General features: G+C 37.9%; 1 protein-coding gene across 6 annotated transcripts in view; it reads left to right on the top strand.

Moving 5' to 3' along the window:
• Positions 1-15,273, top strand: part of nf1a (neurofibromin 1a) — a 66,843-nt gene extending 51,570 nt beyond the window's left edge. For 2 of the 6 annotated variants that reach the window (XM_034310629.2, XM_034310628.2), the window contains 19 exons: positions 122-401; positions 630-844; positions 1,020-1,081; positions 1,191-1,332; positions 2,506-2,607; positions 3,002-3,142; positions 3,333-3,459; positions 3,744-3,875; positions 3,962-4,097; positions 4,985-5,142; positions 5,367-5,489; positions 5,782-5,900; positions 6,468-6,568; positions 7,812-7,954; positions 8,293-8,339; positions 8,746-8,962; positions 9,288-9,365; positions 9,862-9,915; positions 12,342-15,273. In XM_034310629.2, coding sequence (XP_034166520.1) covers positions 122-401; positions 630-844; positions 1,020-1,081; positions 1,191-1,332; positions 2,506-2,607; positions 3,002-3,142; positions 3,333-3,459; positions 3,744-3,875; positions 3,962-4,097; positions 4,985-5,142; positions 5,367-5,489; positions 5,782-5,900; positions 6,468-6,568; positions 7,812-7,954; positions 8,293-8,339; positions 8,746-8,962; positions 9,288-9,365; positions 9,862-9,915; positions 12,342-12,484 — 2,520 coding nt within the window. In that variant the 3' untranslated portion in view covers positions 12,485-15,273. Of the gene's footprint in view, positions 1-121; positions 402-629; positions 845-1,019; positions 1,082-1,190; positions 1,333-2,505; positions 2,608-3,001; positions 3,143-3,332; positions 3,460-3,743; positions 3,876-3,961; positions 4,098-4,984; positions 5,143-5,366; positions 5,490-5,781; positions 5,901-6,467; positions 6,569-7,811; positions 7,955-8,292; positions 8,340-8,745; positions 8,963-9,287; positions 9,432-9,861; positions 9,916-12,341 lie in introns of all 6 variants that reach the window. The other 4 variants (XM_034310632.2, XM_034310630.2, XR_004579509.2 and 1 more) reach the window with 3 other exon arrangements.
• The last annotated feature ends 236 nt before the right edge of the window (positions 15,274-15,509 follow it).

Genomic DNA, 15,509 nt, shown 5'->3' with positions numbered 1-15,509 from the left:
CCAAAGAATTCATTTATAAAAATGTCATAAATTGTGACACAAGTCTGCTTTTGGTTGGCCTCACTTCTAAGTTGTTTAATACCTAGCTTAAAGTTTCTCCTTTTCCTTCTGTGCTTCGAAGGTGATTGGCCGAATGTGCAAGATAATTGACAAGACGTGCCTGTCTCCCACTCCTACTCTGGAGCAGCACCTGATGTGGGATGATATCGCCATCCTGGCACGCTACATGCTCATGCTCTCCTTTAATAACTCTCTGGATGTGGCGGCCCACTTGCCTTACCTCTTCCACGTGGTCACTCTGCTGGTGGCTACAGGACCGCTGTCCCTCAGAGCCTCCACCCATGGCCTGGTCATTAACATCATCCACTCGCTGTGTACCTGTTCCCAGCTCAACTTCAGCGGTGAGGACGCACATGCACACACACGTTCACATTTATACATGCATGTGTACTGTTTGTAACTAATTCCTGGGCCTTGTGTAAATGCTGTTTCTTTGAGCACCTTTCTCACTTCATGAAAATGCATTTTCAGTACAAGCCCCTTGAGGTCCCCTTTACCTAGGGGCCCTATATTTCCAATGCAGTTTCATCTCTGCCATCGTGTCATAATTCTCCTTCTGTCCTCTGCAGAGGAGACTAAACAGGTGCTGCGACTGAGTCTCACTGAATTCTCCTTGCCCAAGTTCTACCTGCTGTTTGGCATCAGTAAGGTCAAATCAGCAGCGGTCATAGCGTTCCGCTCCAGCTACAGAGATCGCTCGTTCTCTCCAGGCTCTTACGAGAGGGAGACTTTTGCCCTGTCCTCCCTAGAGACAGTCACTGAAGCCCTGCTGGAAATTATGGAGGTTTGTCTATATATATATATATATATGTGTGTGTGTGTGTGTGTGTGTGTGTGTGTGTAACATATGCTGTTTCCTGTTCTTAGTAATGTTTTCCTTCTACATTCTGTTTGCTACAATGGAAACATTAAAGGTACATTTTTGTTCAGTGCTGAACTTACTCTTGTGTCTTTCTTAGGCTTGTATGAGGGACATTCCTGGATGCAAATGGTTAGACCAGTGGACAGAGTTAGCTCAGAAGTGCGTGAATAAAAATTTATATTTAATTGTTACTGTAAATGTTACTTTCTCCTGCAATACGGAATGGTAAGTGTTCTTATTGATTGTTGTATTATGTGTCTTTGGTTAGATTTGCTTTCCAGTATAACCCGTCTCTGCAGCCACGGGCACTGGTAGTGTTTGGCTGCATCAGTAAACGTGTAACTCATGGTCAGATCAAACAGATCATCCGGATCCTCAGCAAGGCCAGTCCTCTGCTCAGCATTGACCGGGTGAGTGCTTCCCCTTGTCCCACATTCTTAGCTTCATCTACTTACTACGTTACTATTTACCTTCATAATCTGAAACATGATAAAAGGTACCTTTGGTCTTCAGAACTGAAGGAAAAATCTGCCCTGAGCCCACTTGCATATCAGTCTTTGTAGTTAACATGTGATCTTCAGTTATGCAAAAGATTGTGATAACGAAATTTCATGATGAATTTCTGTGATGACTTTTTTTCAGTCTAAACTTTTAAACGGTCTATTTCTGTTTCCTATATTACACTCAATGCCGTTTGACTACCTGCCGATAGTGGTGCAGTGGCATTTAGCTCTTGCTTCGTCTTTGTCTGAGCTGAGTATCTGGCATAACTCATCAAAACTGCATTGTATAGTGGCATTATTGCATTCTAGGACTTTAAGTACAGTGGTTTTTGTCTCCACTATGCCTGTGTTCTCATTAAAATTATATTGAATGTGTCTTTTTTTTGGACATAACCAGGTAGATCATTGAAATTTTTTCTCCTATGAAACACTATCAGTAACATTGTCCCCCTGTGATGTCAGCGTGGTACACAACCACTAACTTCTCCCAGGAATAATAAAAATACAGCATTAACCAAAAAATTAGCACCAGAATCACTAAGCAAATCACAAATAGTTGAGTATAAACATATGTTTCCGGGTGGAGTTTTCCTTTAAGGACTTATGGTGTGTTTGAATGATTCCTCAGTACTGGATTTTTTTTTTAAAGGTTTATGACTTGCAATAGTGTGGTAGTATTCCTTTATGATTTTGGCTAGTTTTAACTAGTTGCTAGTACAAAGATGTGGAGTTTTTGTTCTTTCTTTCTTTTACATCAAATGTATTTTACTTTATTTCATACTCGTACAATAATTTGGAAACTTCCTCTGAATATTGCTGAGTCACTTGCTGTCATTCTTTAGACAAACTTGCACTTTAATAATGGTCACTCTTTAGCTCAGTCACTGCTGTGTAACTTGTTCTCCTTTCTTGGGGGAGATTAAAGAGGCTGTTTGTTTCTCGGTGAGTGTCAGATGGTTCCTATCTGCAGAATGCAGTGTGCTGTTGAGACTGCTGTAGAGCCATTTACTCTGGCAGTGTATCTCTAGCTGCTGGTGCTATGCTTCACTGGCCAGCCAGATTAATGCTCTTCCTCTGCAGGGGCTGGAGAGCTGCTTAAAGGGGCCGGATAATTACAACAGTCAGGTTCTCATTGAAGCCACTGTCATCGCTCTCACCAAGCTACAACCCCTCCTCAGTCAGGTACTGTGGTGCTTTAAGTTGCTGTTATTGCTGGAAATAAAATACATATTGGCACATCTTTTGTGACTGTGCTTGTACTGAGAGTTCACAGAATTGACAAAATATTAGTCAAATTATAGCTGAGTTTGCTGAAACTATTACAATGTTAGAGTCAGTATTGTTTTATTACTCTAAACAAGGGTAAAATTAAATGTATAGCAAATTAGCAAAACACCAAAACGTTAACCACTACAAAGCACATAGCTACATTGACATTTATCAGCTGTATTACATTTATTGACATTTATCATATGTGAGGGACACTAATTTCATATAGAATCTGGAATGCAGTATTGTATTTCAGACTGCAGTGTGACTGAACACTAACTTTGTGTGTGTGTGTTGGTGTGTTCAGGACTCTCCCATGCACAAGGCTCTGTTCTGGGTGGCAGTAGCAGTGCTGCAGCTGGATGAGGTAAATCTGTACTCAGCTGGGACGGCACTGCTGGAGCAGAACCTGCATACACTCGACAGCCTCCGGGTGTTTAATGACAAGGTATTAAACACAGAAAGAGAGACATGCGCATAGAGAGACACACAAAATGTGAATCATTTAGGTCTGCTTCTGTATAGTAAAATATATATGCACATTTGTGTAGCAAAACACTGAAACTTGACTTGAGTAAAGCTTTTAGTTCCACTTTATGGATTTGATATGCTATAAGTCTTTTCTCTCTGTTTTATAGAGTCCTGAGGAGGTGTTTATGGAGATTCGGAAGCCTCTAGAATGGGATTGTAAACAAATGGACCATTTTGTTGGCCTTAACTTTAACTCCAACTTCAATTTTGCACTAGTGGGACATCTGCTGAAAGGTAAAAGATGACACAAGCAGCATTAAGATCACCCTCAGCAGGGTTATTATATACATCTTCTGATGGTTGCTGTGTATTTTATTCTCATTATTCACTGTACTATTGTACTTGCTGACTTGCATTTCTTTACACCAAGATGCTTTGTTATTTTCAAACAGGAACCCCACACTACATAGAGCTTAAATATAAAGATAGAAAGAGAAAGTGATATGTGTTCCATTGCATATGGGGTATATATTCTTTAAATGAATATATATTTTGGTTCTACTTCCTGTTATCTGAAGGTTACAGACACCCATCCTCGACCACAGTGGCAAGAACGGTGCGTATCCTCCACACACTCCTGGGTCTGGTGGGAAAACACCGCAACTGTGACAAATTCGAGGTGAACACTCAGAGTGTGGCCTACCTGGCAGGTGAGGGAAAAGAAAATAAAACCCTCCCACTATATTCATAATAATTTCTGTCCTGTTTTTAATGTGCGTGCATATGACTCTTTCAGCTCTGCTTACGGTGTCAGAGGAGGTGCGCAGCCGCTGCAGTCTCAAACACAGGAAGTCTTTGCTTCTTTCAGATGTTACCATGGAGAACTTTCCTGTGGACACTTACTCAGTTTATCACCCTGAGCCTGGATGCAGGTGAGATCATCAACCAGTTTAACAAAAGTGTTACTTTTTATTGTTTTATTGTTTACAGTTTGAAATAGGACCAGGCAGCACTGAAAAGTATATCATTTAACTGGAGTATTATTCTTGCAACATTTGAAATGATTTCACATTGCTAGATGCCAATTATGATTTTAAATATGTTCTGTATAGCATTATTTCATAATCGCCTGTCCTCAGTTATTTGAGCTGACCACGATTCATTTCCAGTTGTTGTCTTATTGTCACATTGCAACAAATACAGTATTAATTATTATTATTTCTATTATAAACTAACATTAAGGCAAACATCACTTCAAGCATCGGTAAAACCCATGTTGTGGAGGCTTATTTACATCCTTTTTTTTTTATTCTCACCATTTAAATGCTTGGATGACGATTTTTTTGTTTAAGCAACATTGAGCTTGGGATAGATGCTATTTAAATAATAATAATAATAATAATAATAATAATCATCATCATCATCATCCTCATCATCATACTAATATTAGTATGATGATGATCATAAATCATTATTGTCATTAATATTATGAGTAATTTTTGTTATCATTATGTTCATAATCAACTGCAAAACTGCAGTTATAATTTGTTTCCAGTTACTGGCTGTTTTGAAGGATTTCTTGCAAGTGTCTAATGATCAGTGTGTCTGTAACAGATGACTCTCATTAACAGACAGTATTATTAGCTTAAACGTATAATAGTGGCATGAAGTGGACACTATAAGACCTATTGTTGTTAATCAGATATCATTTACCTTCCTTAGTTTGGAGAGATCTTCAGATTCAGAATTTACTTAAATATTTATTTATTTATTTATTAGTTTTGAGCCTGTCTATTGTTTTGTCCTTTTGATGTGGCAGGCCACTAAAGGAGAGTCAGCCATGGACATCGCCCAAAGTATCAGAACGCTACTTGGCAGCGTATTATCCCACAATGGGGCAGACCAGCCCACGCACACGCAAGTCCATGAGCGTCGATATGGGGCAGCCCTCACAAGCCAATGCCAAGAAGCTACTGGGTAACTATGCATACTACTGCCTTTTTTTTTTTTTTTTTTTTTTTTGGAGTGTAAAGTTTCCTGATAAATAATAACTCTGGGATACGTATACCATTTTTTTTTCTGGCTGGCTTAATGTTTAGTTCATGGAGTGGTGAAGGATTACTCAGCAAAAGTAAATGGATAGCTTGTCTATTTAATTATTTATTCCCCTCCTTAATAATCTCTAAATCTGACCTTCTTAGGCACCAGGAAGAGTTTTGACCATCTAATATCAGACTCCAAAGCACCAAAGAGACCAGAGATGGAATCGGGCATCACCACTCCTCCGAAGATCAGGCGGGTGGCTGAGAACGACTATGACATTGGTAAGACCTTTGTAGAGCCTAGTGCACCTTATCAGGGAACTGAGCATGACTGCACATAATAAATGAATGATGTGATGTTTAGATACTTTTTCTGCCCAGTACATCTAGGTAGTAAGTTGAGACAATTTTTTATGATCTTATTTTTATTTTTTTATAATTTTTTTTAATTTTATGATATAATGAGTCCTAAATAATCAAGTAATATGAACATAATTGATATATCTAAATTGTGGGTTAGTTATATCTTTACAGAGTAAATGCAGTAGTTCAATGTTGCCCTGTCCCCCTTCAGAGACACAAAGAATAGCCAACTCCCATTTGCGCAAGGTCTCTGTGTCTGAGTCTAACGTGCTGCTGGATGAGGAGGTGCTCACTGACCCCAAGATCCAAATGCTGCTCCTTACTGTGCTGGTAAGTAACTCTGGCCAGATCTACTTCCCTCTCTGCTCTCCATCTTTTCTATCTGCTAGCATTTCATTCTTCTTCTGATATGAAGATCACATGGACCAGGGTTTAAAACTTTTTGGAGCCAGGGACTCTGTTAACTGTAAAATAAAATTTACAGACCCCTCCTCAGGACTTTTTTTTTTTTTTTTAAATAATCCAACTATTTAAATATTACTCATTGTTCAAATGTGTACAGTAATGTTCTGGCTATTTGTTGGAGCTTTTTTTTTTTTTATTCCTGACCTTTACCATGGCAGAACACATTAGGCCCAAGTTGATATTATTTATAGGTTTACTTGTTTTTGAGTTATTGATGTTTGGATTAAACTCATTTAATTCAAGTGACCAGTCAAACAGGCTAATAACTATATATCTGATAATGGTGGAAGTATTATCTTTGAGAACCATGTATATAGACTAGTGCATTTTAAGAAGATTTGTTCATATTGTGATAGATGATTTGTCAAGTGCTCTTAAGCGCTGTGTTCTGTGCTATATCATTTATATTGTAAGGTCTCTTTTCTGTTACAGGCCACACAAGTGAAGTACTCAACTGATGAGTTCCACCAGAGGATTCTCTACGAGTATTTGGCTGAAGCCAGTGTGGTCTTTCCAAAGGTGTTCCCAGTGGTGTGAGTGTCCCTTACCCATTTACATTACATTTACATTTTTTTCCCATATGGCACAGCAAGTAGAGAGGTTGGCAGGCATGAAGGGACAGTTCATCTGCAGAGACTTTAATGAGCTAGGAAGCTTGTTTTGTTGGAGTTCTCATGAATGGAAATGTTTTCATGTAGGAGAGGAGGCATTGAGGAGAGGAGGCATTGAGTACTTCGCGGCCTTTCGTGCAGCATTCATGTGCTTGGCCTGACTGAGCTAGGTGCTTTGTATAATCTGTGGTTTTGTGGCTTTTGGTGAAGGCATTCTTTGAGAAGCTTTGTTGACTTCATTAAAAATAAAGGGCTTGACAGTTTTCATTGTTGTCTGTTTAAAGGTACAGGATGACGTAAAATAGCAGTTATTATAGCAACCACAACTCTCTCTCGAGTCAAGCTTTTTTTTTCGGCTGTTCTTCCGTGAAGCCATGTGTTCTGAAAGATGAAATAATCAGGTTCTGAGTGCTCTGTAGGAAAAGTGATAGAATGAGCATATGCAGTTTATACAGAAAATGAGTGGACAAATGATAAATTCATTAGTTAGCCCATTGGAAAAGTGGAAGCTCCAGTGTGCTTGCCCAGTCGTGTGTTTTGGTCGACTTGAAAACCTCATTGACTAGACTGGTAGCTAGTGTAAGGTAATGAAGTATGGTGAGCTAATTTGCTAGTTAAGTGCAGTAATTTAGACTAAGAGAAAAGAGTTTATGAACTCCCTCACAGTTGACAACAGATAGTTCATATCTTCTCCTGATAATGTTTTTGATGTAGTACATTGTGTATTCAACCTAGACAAAAAGTTAAGTCATTAGCAAATATTTAAGCAATGAGCTGTGGTACATCAGAGGTAAACATTTTATTGAGTTTGGAGTCTTTATTTTAGCTTTACATGTTTAACTGTGAGGTGGTGTATTGTGTGTACAGTTTGCTCAGTTTCCTCAGTGGTTCTACATTGTGAAAGGATTATCTGTAATCTGTGTACACTAAATGATCCACCTAGTAAATATTGTTCTACCATCAACCAGATCGATGTGTGTAGTGCAGCAGGTGTCGGGATATGTTGCACCATGCCTACACACACACACACACACACACACACACACACACACACACACACACACACACACACACACACACACACACACAGTAATATACAGGCTCATTGTGGACTTTGTAAAAACATTTAATTTAATTTTGTTTGTGTGTGTTGTTACTGCAACAGGCACAATCTGCTGGACTCCAAGATCAGCACGCTGCTGTCCATGTGCCAGGACCCCAACCTCCTGAACCCTGTCCACGGCATCGTCCAGAGCGTGGTCTACCACGAGGAGTCTCCCCCTCAGTACCAGCCCTCCTGTCTGCAGAGTAAAGAAAGACCTCTCACTTGACTTTATGATAGATTAAAAAAATTCATTTGAAAATTCAACTTTAAAAGTTTTACACTGTGGATATTAAATATTCATCTAAGAATACATTGGGGGAAATGTATTTTTATGTCTCTTAATTGGAAAAAGTCAGTGGATATCTAATAGTGGCTAAGTGGTATTTAGTTTTAAATTAAACTAATTTATTGGCTGTCTGGGTATGCTGACTGCACCATTTTTATTCCCCCTCCGCTTTCTGCTCCCCCTCGTCTCTCTGCCCCATCTCGCTTTCTCTCTCATGTTCTGTCATTGTCCTGCTGCCATCGCCATCTCTTGAAGGCTTCGGTTTTAATGGACTTTGGAGGTTTGCCGGCCCCTTCTCTAAGGTATGATTAATCGTTCTTATATTTGCCATTAATTTCCCTAAAGAAGTTTAGGAAGGAAATTTAGCCTGCTAAGCAATTATGGCTTTGAATAGTGTCTCCAGACTTTTCCTCCTCATTTATACAGTTTTGCTGTAGGACATTTATGCTGGAAAAGGTTTTATTTGTTTATTGCTCAGAGAATCAATATTGCTACAGCCCTCACTTACAATAGAAGCATTCTGTGGCCTTGCTGACATATAGGCAGCAGAGTCAATCTCTCTTGTTTAAATTGAAGTCAGACAGTAGATCCTTCATTCTCTTGAGTGGCTTGGGATCAATTACTCCATCCATTTAGTTCAGTCCACAATGTGAACAACAAGTGTGTAGCTCCTTCTGCAAAAGTGGCTTGATTTCTTTCACTCTGCAGCAAACCCAAATCCCAGATTATGCTGAACTCGTGGTCAAGTTCCTGGATGCTCTGATTGATACCTACCTTCCGGGCATCGAAGAGGAAGGAGGCGAGGAGTCCCAGCGGACGCCAACCTCTCCATATCCACCCATCGTTCAGAGCCAGCTGAGCATCACTGCCAACCTCAACTTGTCCAACTCCATGACCTCGTTGGCGACCTCGCAGCACTCACCAGGTCAGAAATTCTGCATGCATGTGTGCATACAGGAGCAGGTATATGCATGTTTAACTGTTTGTCCTAACGGCTGAGACGATTGTCTTTAGGTGTGGATGCTGTAGTATTATGTTTGTGTTTGCTTGCTACATTCCCACTCAAGACATTGTCATGAATTGCCACTACCCTGTCAGTGATGTTCACAGTATGTCTCACAACGTTATACAAAACAGCTGAAGTGTGTGTGTGTGTGTGTGTGTGTGTATGCATTCTCATCTGTGCATTTAAATCAACATTAACCTCATTGCACTCTCTCTTCTTTATTTGGGACATGCTGTCAATTCAGAGGGCCCCATAGTTTATAGACGCTCCCCAACTTTGTCCCATGCCAGGACAGCAGAAGAGATGCCACCGAAAACTGCTGGTACAAGCCTAAACTATAGAGCTGTGGTGGGCAATTAATGTCCAGTTCTATAGTTTGCACACTTTGGTAACTGATTTAAGTGACTATCACTTATCTATATTTCTTTTTCTGGTGGTACACGTTTCAAAGTGGCCAGTTAAAAATGAGTCTCTAGAGTTATTCGTGTTTTAAAGTAGCAGTCAGTTACTTGTATTTCCCCAATATTTGATTTTACGATCAATATGAATCCATCACAGATTGATTAGATTCTTAATGCTTACACTACTTTTTTAACAATTAAACCTAACACTAATTAATGTCCATGATTCAGACTGTTTAACATCACCAATCAGATCCACCTGTCATTGTTCATATAGGATCTTAAATGGCTGCTCATTCATTTTGGTTTGTCATTTCTGTTTCTTTCATTCATTGCTTCTGTTTTGAGTTGTGAATATCACTCATGTCTGCCTTCTTTTCCACTCCTTTGTGTGTATGTGTGCATGCCTGTGTGAAGCCTCTCTGCCTTGCTCTAAGTCAGCTGTGTTCCCACCACACCTCGTCTTCCCAGGTATTCACCCTTTGCTGCTGTGCCACTTCCTTTTACCTTGCTGCTTATTTTGAAAGAAGTCAGAACTCGGTGAAGGGAAGCTAATTTGTGATGGTAGAATAACACAACCGCTTCTTAATTTCCTATCTGTGTGTTGATTAGATCACATGGCTGAAGAAAAATGTAGTGTTCAAAGATTGTCATGTTTTGTAGATTTCTGGGTTTGCACTTCCTCAGCAGGATCTGTTCATCATTGCAGAAGTCATGTCTTGCACCACCTTCTGGTCAATACTAGTATTTAATTAGTATTATGTGGTTTAAAGCCAGACTACTTGAGTATGGACAAAAGTCATTAATAGGCTAGCTAATTAATCAAAAATAGAACTGAATTTAAAATTGAATATACAGTGAGTCAGAAAAGAAAAACACGTTTAATTATTTTATATTATCTCAGTCTGTAGAATAAAAAAAACTTTATATTACTCCTTCATTTATTGCAAATAGGAGTTTTATTCACTGAAGTGTGTTCTCAGAGCAGAGAATATCATTTTTGTTTTAGTTAGGCAACCAGTCAGTTTGTACTCTCACATTTTAATAACTAAAACGCCTGTGCGCTCATTTATCATTTACTGTCTTTTTTTATTCTTCAAATTCTTAGTTTCCCTGTTTTTAAGATTTCAGCATGTCTAGCCATTTATCCATTTTATCCATCCATCCGTCTTATTGATGCAGTTTTTCCTTATCTTCTTACCGCTTATATGATAATGAGGGGAAAAATCCGTCTCGATTGGAATAGATTTCTCGCTGCTGATATAGAGCAGGTATCAGACTGTATCTACATAAACTCTAGTGCTTTATTAATGCTATTAAGGTTTTCTTAAGCAGTGACACTCTGCTCAACAGATTAGGTACAGAGCCTAAAAACTACATAGAGTATATAAAGTAATATCATTTAATATTATTAATCACTTATTAGTTTCCAATCTAAAGGCATTTCTGAAAAGTATCATGTTGAAATTTTTTTTTTCAATTGAACTGTTTTATAAATAGAATTTGTAGACTTTTCAGTTTTTATATTTTTTAGGAAATATGGGTTTTTTTAAACTCAATTTTTCAATTTTTATATTCAGTTATATTCTTGAATTTTTGTCAATTTGTGGATTCCATACTTGAATGTTTGCACATGTATAAAGAAATCTGATATCTGCGAGAAATCAATTTTTTGTCAATAATAAGACCAACATATTTACAAGCACTCCAGTAATCTAATGTTTTGAGTACTAGTTGTAAACAGAAGTGATTAGTCAAAAAACATATTACCTGAAGAAAAAAAAAATACTAAAAACTAATGACTGCTGTAAGAAAGTATCTAGAGAGAACTACTCATGTAGCTTAAATTTCAAAACAAGCAGTGGTAAAGTTCTGTGTAAATTATGAAATTTAAACTAAAGAAACTAAAATTATTACATTATATTGAAGTTAAATGTCTCTGTGAAAGAACTATGCTTTGGTGGACCTTGGAAAATTAAAAACTGTTGCTTTCTTAAAGAAAATATTGAGACAATATCAACATTTTTTCATAATGTTTTAGACAATGTTTACATCTATTTATCCACAGTAATCATCCATCATGAGTATTTATGCTGGATTATTTTTGCTTAACCTCTCCAACAGTCAGGTGTAATCCCAAGTGACTTCTATTAATAAACATGTTCTCTGCATAGAGAGTAACATAATGGGATTCTTGGGGCTATCTCTAGTGCACTATACTGTTCAAAGCATTTGGGATTCAACACCAAACACCTTTCTCTCTGTCTGGGATATCTGGTAGATGTTCTGGAAAACAAACAAAAACGATGAAAAATTTGGTTTTGACCAAAATAGAATCTGCCAGTAATATACTTTTGACATCTCTGCTTTAAAAAAAAAAAAAGCATAAATATACTGTATTTTACCAAAATACCCTGGGAATGTATTTATTTAGGTGACTTTTTAACGTTGCTATGGCTGTCTGCCTGAACAGATCACCTTGGGTAATGAGCCAGCTTAACAAACACAGCTGTAAATGCAGCCAGACTGCCTAAAGAGGTCTTAAACCCTTGCTAGTTAAGTGAGATTGCCTCACAAAGTGTGTAAATGTCATGCATTGATCAAGTTGTTGGGTAGTTACATGCCATAGCACGTAAATGACTTTAAAATGCTAGAACTTCTGATTGAGATGCATTCAAAAGAGTAACATTTCGGTTTAAGAAATCTTGTAGTTTTCAGAACTATATATAGTAGAAAATGTCAAAATATGACCAAGAAGGGTTTTCCTGGGTCACCACACAAATGTAGAAATGCCTAAATGATTTTGATAAAAATTTAAAGAATCACAGTAGAGTTGTGCGTGTGCTGTTTGTGGGTTTTGAAGGCAGGTGTTTTGACCCACTGTCTCTCTCCTGCAGGTATTGACAAGGAGAACGTGGAGCTGTCTCCCACCTCCAGCCTGTGCAGCAGTGGCAGAGCACGTCACGGTTCAGCCAGCCAGGTGCAGAAACAGCGAAGCACTGGCAGCTTCAAACGCACCAGCATCAAGAAGATTGTCTGAGCACGCTCTGAGACCTGACTCGGCATTCAGGAGGCTGCATTAACCATCCTTCATAAACTGTTTCCGTTCCATGTTCTCCAGTCTAAGATGGTTCCTGAGTAAGAGAACTGCTTTAGTTTGACCTTAGTTTGGTGTGGAAGCCAGAAGACTAGCGTTTACCTGTGCGGGATGTTTGCATGAGCGGAGTGTGGCCTCAGCACTGCTGTTTAGAATCAGTCAAGATGCTTTTACAGGTGCATGAAGAGAAAAAGTTGTAAACCTGTAGTTCATATCCTTTTCCACCCCACTGACCTTTCAGCTTCCACTCTGAAAGTCAGGGGAACAAGAAGGAACCCACGTGGTTATTAAGACAGCGTCTGCTAATTTAATACTTAGTATCAGCAGAAGATTATACAGACTGTAGAACGAGCTTGCTTTAAAATGTTCTAAGATTTTGGGGCTATATATCTGAAGGCCTGTAATGGAGGGTGAAGTCTGAAAAGACTATAAAACCAGTGGCAGACTTAAATAACCACTACAACACCTGACCAAACTGACTGTGGAGAACAAAGGCCTCAATGTCAGGATTTACCTGGGTCCATCTGTCCTGGACGATTCAATCCGCAGATCCTCAGAGACCCTGTTATCAACAAGCTTGAAATCCGGACTGCGATCAGATGTCACTCTGATGACGAGCAGATATATATATGGAAACGATGTGTATGATGATGACAACGATGCTCACACATTTTGGGTTGTTGTTTTGTCCATTGTGTGCCTTTGTCAGGTCTACCAGCTGTGTATAGTTTGTAAGATAAGCTGAAGAAGGGGAAAACAGGTACTAATTATTGAGAAATGTTCTTCATGTTATACATATGTCCATACATCGCTGCACTGTAAAAAAAAAAAAAAAAAAGGAAAAAAAAAAATCATATCTTCAAATATATAGGTATCATTACTTGCTGCATTTACTGTACATATTTATTCTGTGAAGTTAGCTAACTCAATCAGTGAAGGTATCCCTTATAATCACCAATGTCTTTATAACCATCTGTCATTTAAATAATAATATTGACAAGAACAATAATATTGATGAGTGCTATATGGTTAAATTCCCATAATACTGAGCATAGCAAAATGACATTTGGGAGCAAAAGTAATTTCAAATGATTTTGCGAATATATGGTATTGTGTCTGTTTTTTTGTTTGTGTGCTTAAAGGACATAAGACAGAAGGAGATGGAGTTGACATGGGGTGTGTGCTCTGCTGTTGGTACCCCTTCAGTCAGAAAGCATTTAGCAAAGCGGTACAGAACTCCCTGGACACTGCGAGCGAGTCATGGTGACATAGATTGCAATAAGGAGAGTAGGACATGTTTTCCTTCATGACTGGTGATCATGTCTTATTCGTATGGCCTTTTTTCTTTTGCTTGTTACATATCATACATGATCATATGAAAGGCTTTCTTCTATATGTGCATACATGTCTGTTGTCCCCACATGAGGACAAACGTGCCATTTATTTACATTTTCAACTACAAATGCCACTACAGTGGAGAATCCACAATGCATTAAGCGGAAAGGTCAAGGCCTGAGGAGGTTTGCTGATTATGTGCAATATTCTCTAACATATTCCTACAGCCCTTTCCCTACTCCTTTTTTTTTTTTTTTTTTTAAAGAGGAAAAGGTGAAAATTATTTTGCCAATTTACCATTGTAGTTTTTTTTTCCCTTCAAGGAGGTCTTTTCCTCTTGTTGACTGTTTTTAAAGGGAAATTTAACACTAAAAAGGGCACCTACCAAATGCATTACCCAGTTCTTTTTTTAAGAAAACCAAAGTTATTTGTTGATTGAGATTCGGTGGTAAATTTATTCAACCACTATTCCCATTTTCAACCACTCAACCTTGAACAAATGGCTTTAAATGGTTTGCTCATGTCATATGAGTGTTGTTCATTGTTAATAACAGTGGCTCAAGCTTTGCTTTTGAATTGGGACCAAACCTGTCTTGCAGTAATTTTTTTTTTTTTTTTTTATCTTTCTGTTTTCATTGTCTAAACTTTATAACTTCAGTATTTTATGCTTCTCATGTGTTATACCAGTGTCTATATAAAACTGCAGTCATTTTAAAGGTGATACAGTATTACTCTTCTCAGTTGGTGATTTTGCAGCGTTGTCCTTTTTCTCTCACTTGGTTGACAGATTGGTAATATCAGTTGCAGGGTTACTTTTAATACATTAGAACATGTCAGTTCCACACAGAGGACTGACATGGGTAAGGATGAGTCAGCTTAACCCTGTCATATTCCTTCTCTGTCCCTCAAGTTCATTAATCCCAGACATTTATTTGATAGGACACAACTAAACTGAATTCTCAGGATCTACAGGAGTCTAATATCTAAAGCTATTGATGCAGGCATGATGGTTTTCTGCCTGCACATCAGTTAATTCGTAGCATGCTTGCCCTTGAAATGTGTATGAACTATGACGTTAGCAAACGTCTTACTCATTTCCATCCCAATTTGTGGTTAAAAATAAACATTGAAAATAAGTAACAATGTGTATTTTATAATGCAAAACTGTGTTGGTCTGAAGCATTTACTGCGTTTTAATTGCACCAAATCATCTGTAAACAGCACATTAGTCATCTGTAAATATTTTTGTGTAAAATTGGAAGTTATATGATTGTAAATAAAACATTGTATTGCTTTTTTGTAAAGCAGTTAGTTGCTGTACATGTATAACATGGCAATTTAATTATACCTGTGTTCATAATAAAAGTTGTCCACTACCCTGTCACAGTGATATCAAATTAAGTGTATTAAGTGTGTATTTTTTTTTCTTTGCTGGTTTGTATTTTCAAACTAATTATATAGGATTGACAGTCTCCAAGTAAGTAATATCAAAATAACTAGACAGTTTCTCTAAATGAACAATAATTCTGATTTTTCTTTATTACTTTAAGTCTTTTTTCTGTGATGTCATATTGTCAGACAGTTAATTATTTTAATAATCTGTCAGCTGTTCATTTAAGAAAACCAGTCTCTA

This window comes from Pangasianodon hypophthalmus, chromosome 14, assembly GCF_027358585.1.
Source record: "Pangasianodon hypophthalmus isolate fPanHyp1 chromosome 14, fPanHyp1.pri, whole genome shotgun sequence".
Lineage (NCBI taxonomy): Eukaryota > Metazoa > Chordata > Actinopteri > Siluriformes > Pangasiidae > Pangasianodon > Pangasianodon hypophthalmus.
This window is presented reverse-complemented; position numbering and strand designations above follow the sequence as displayed.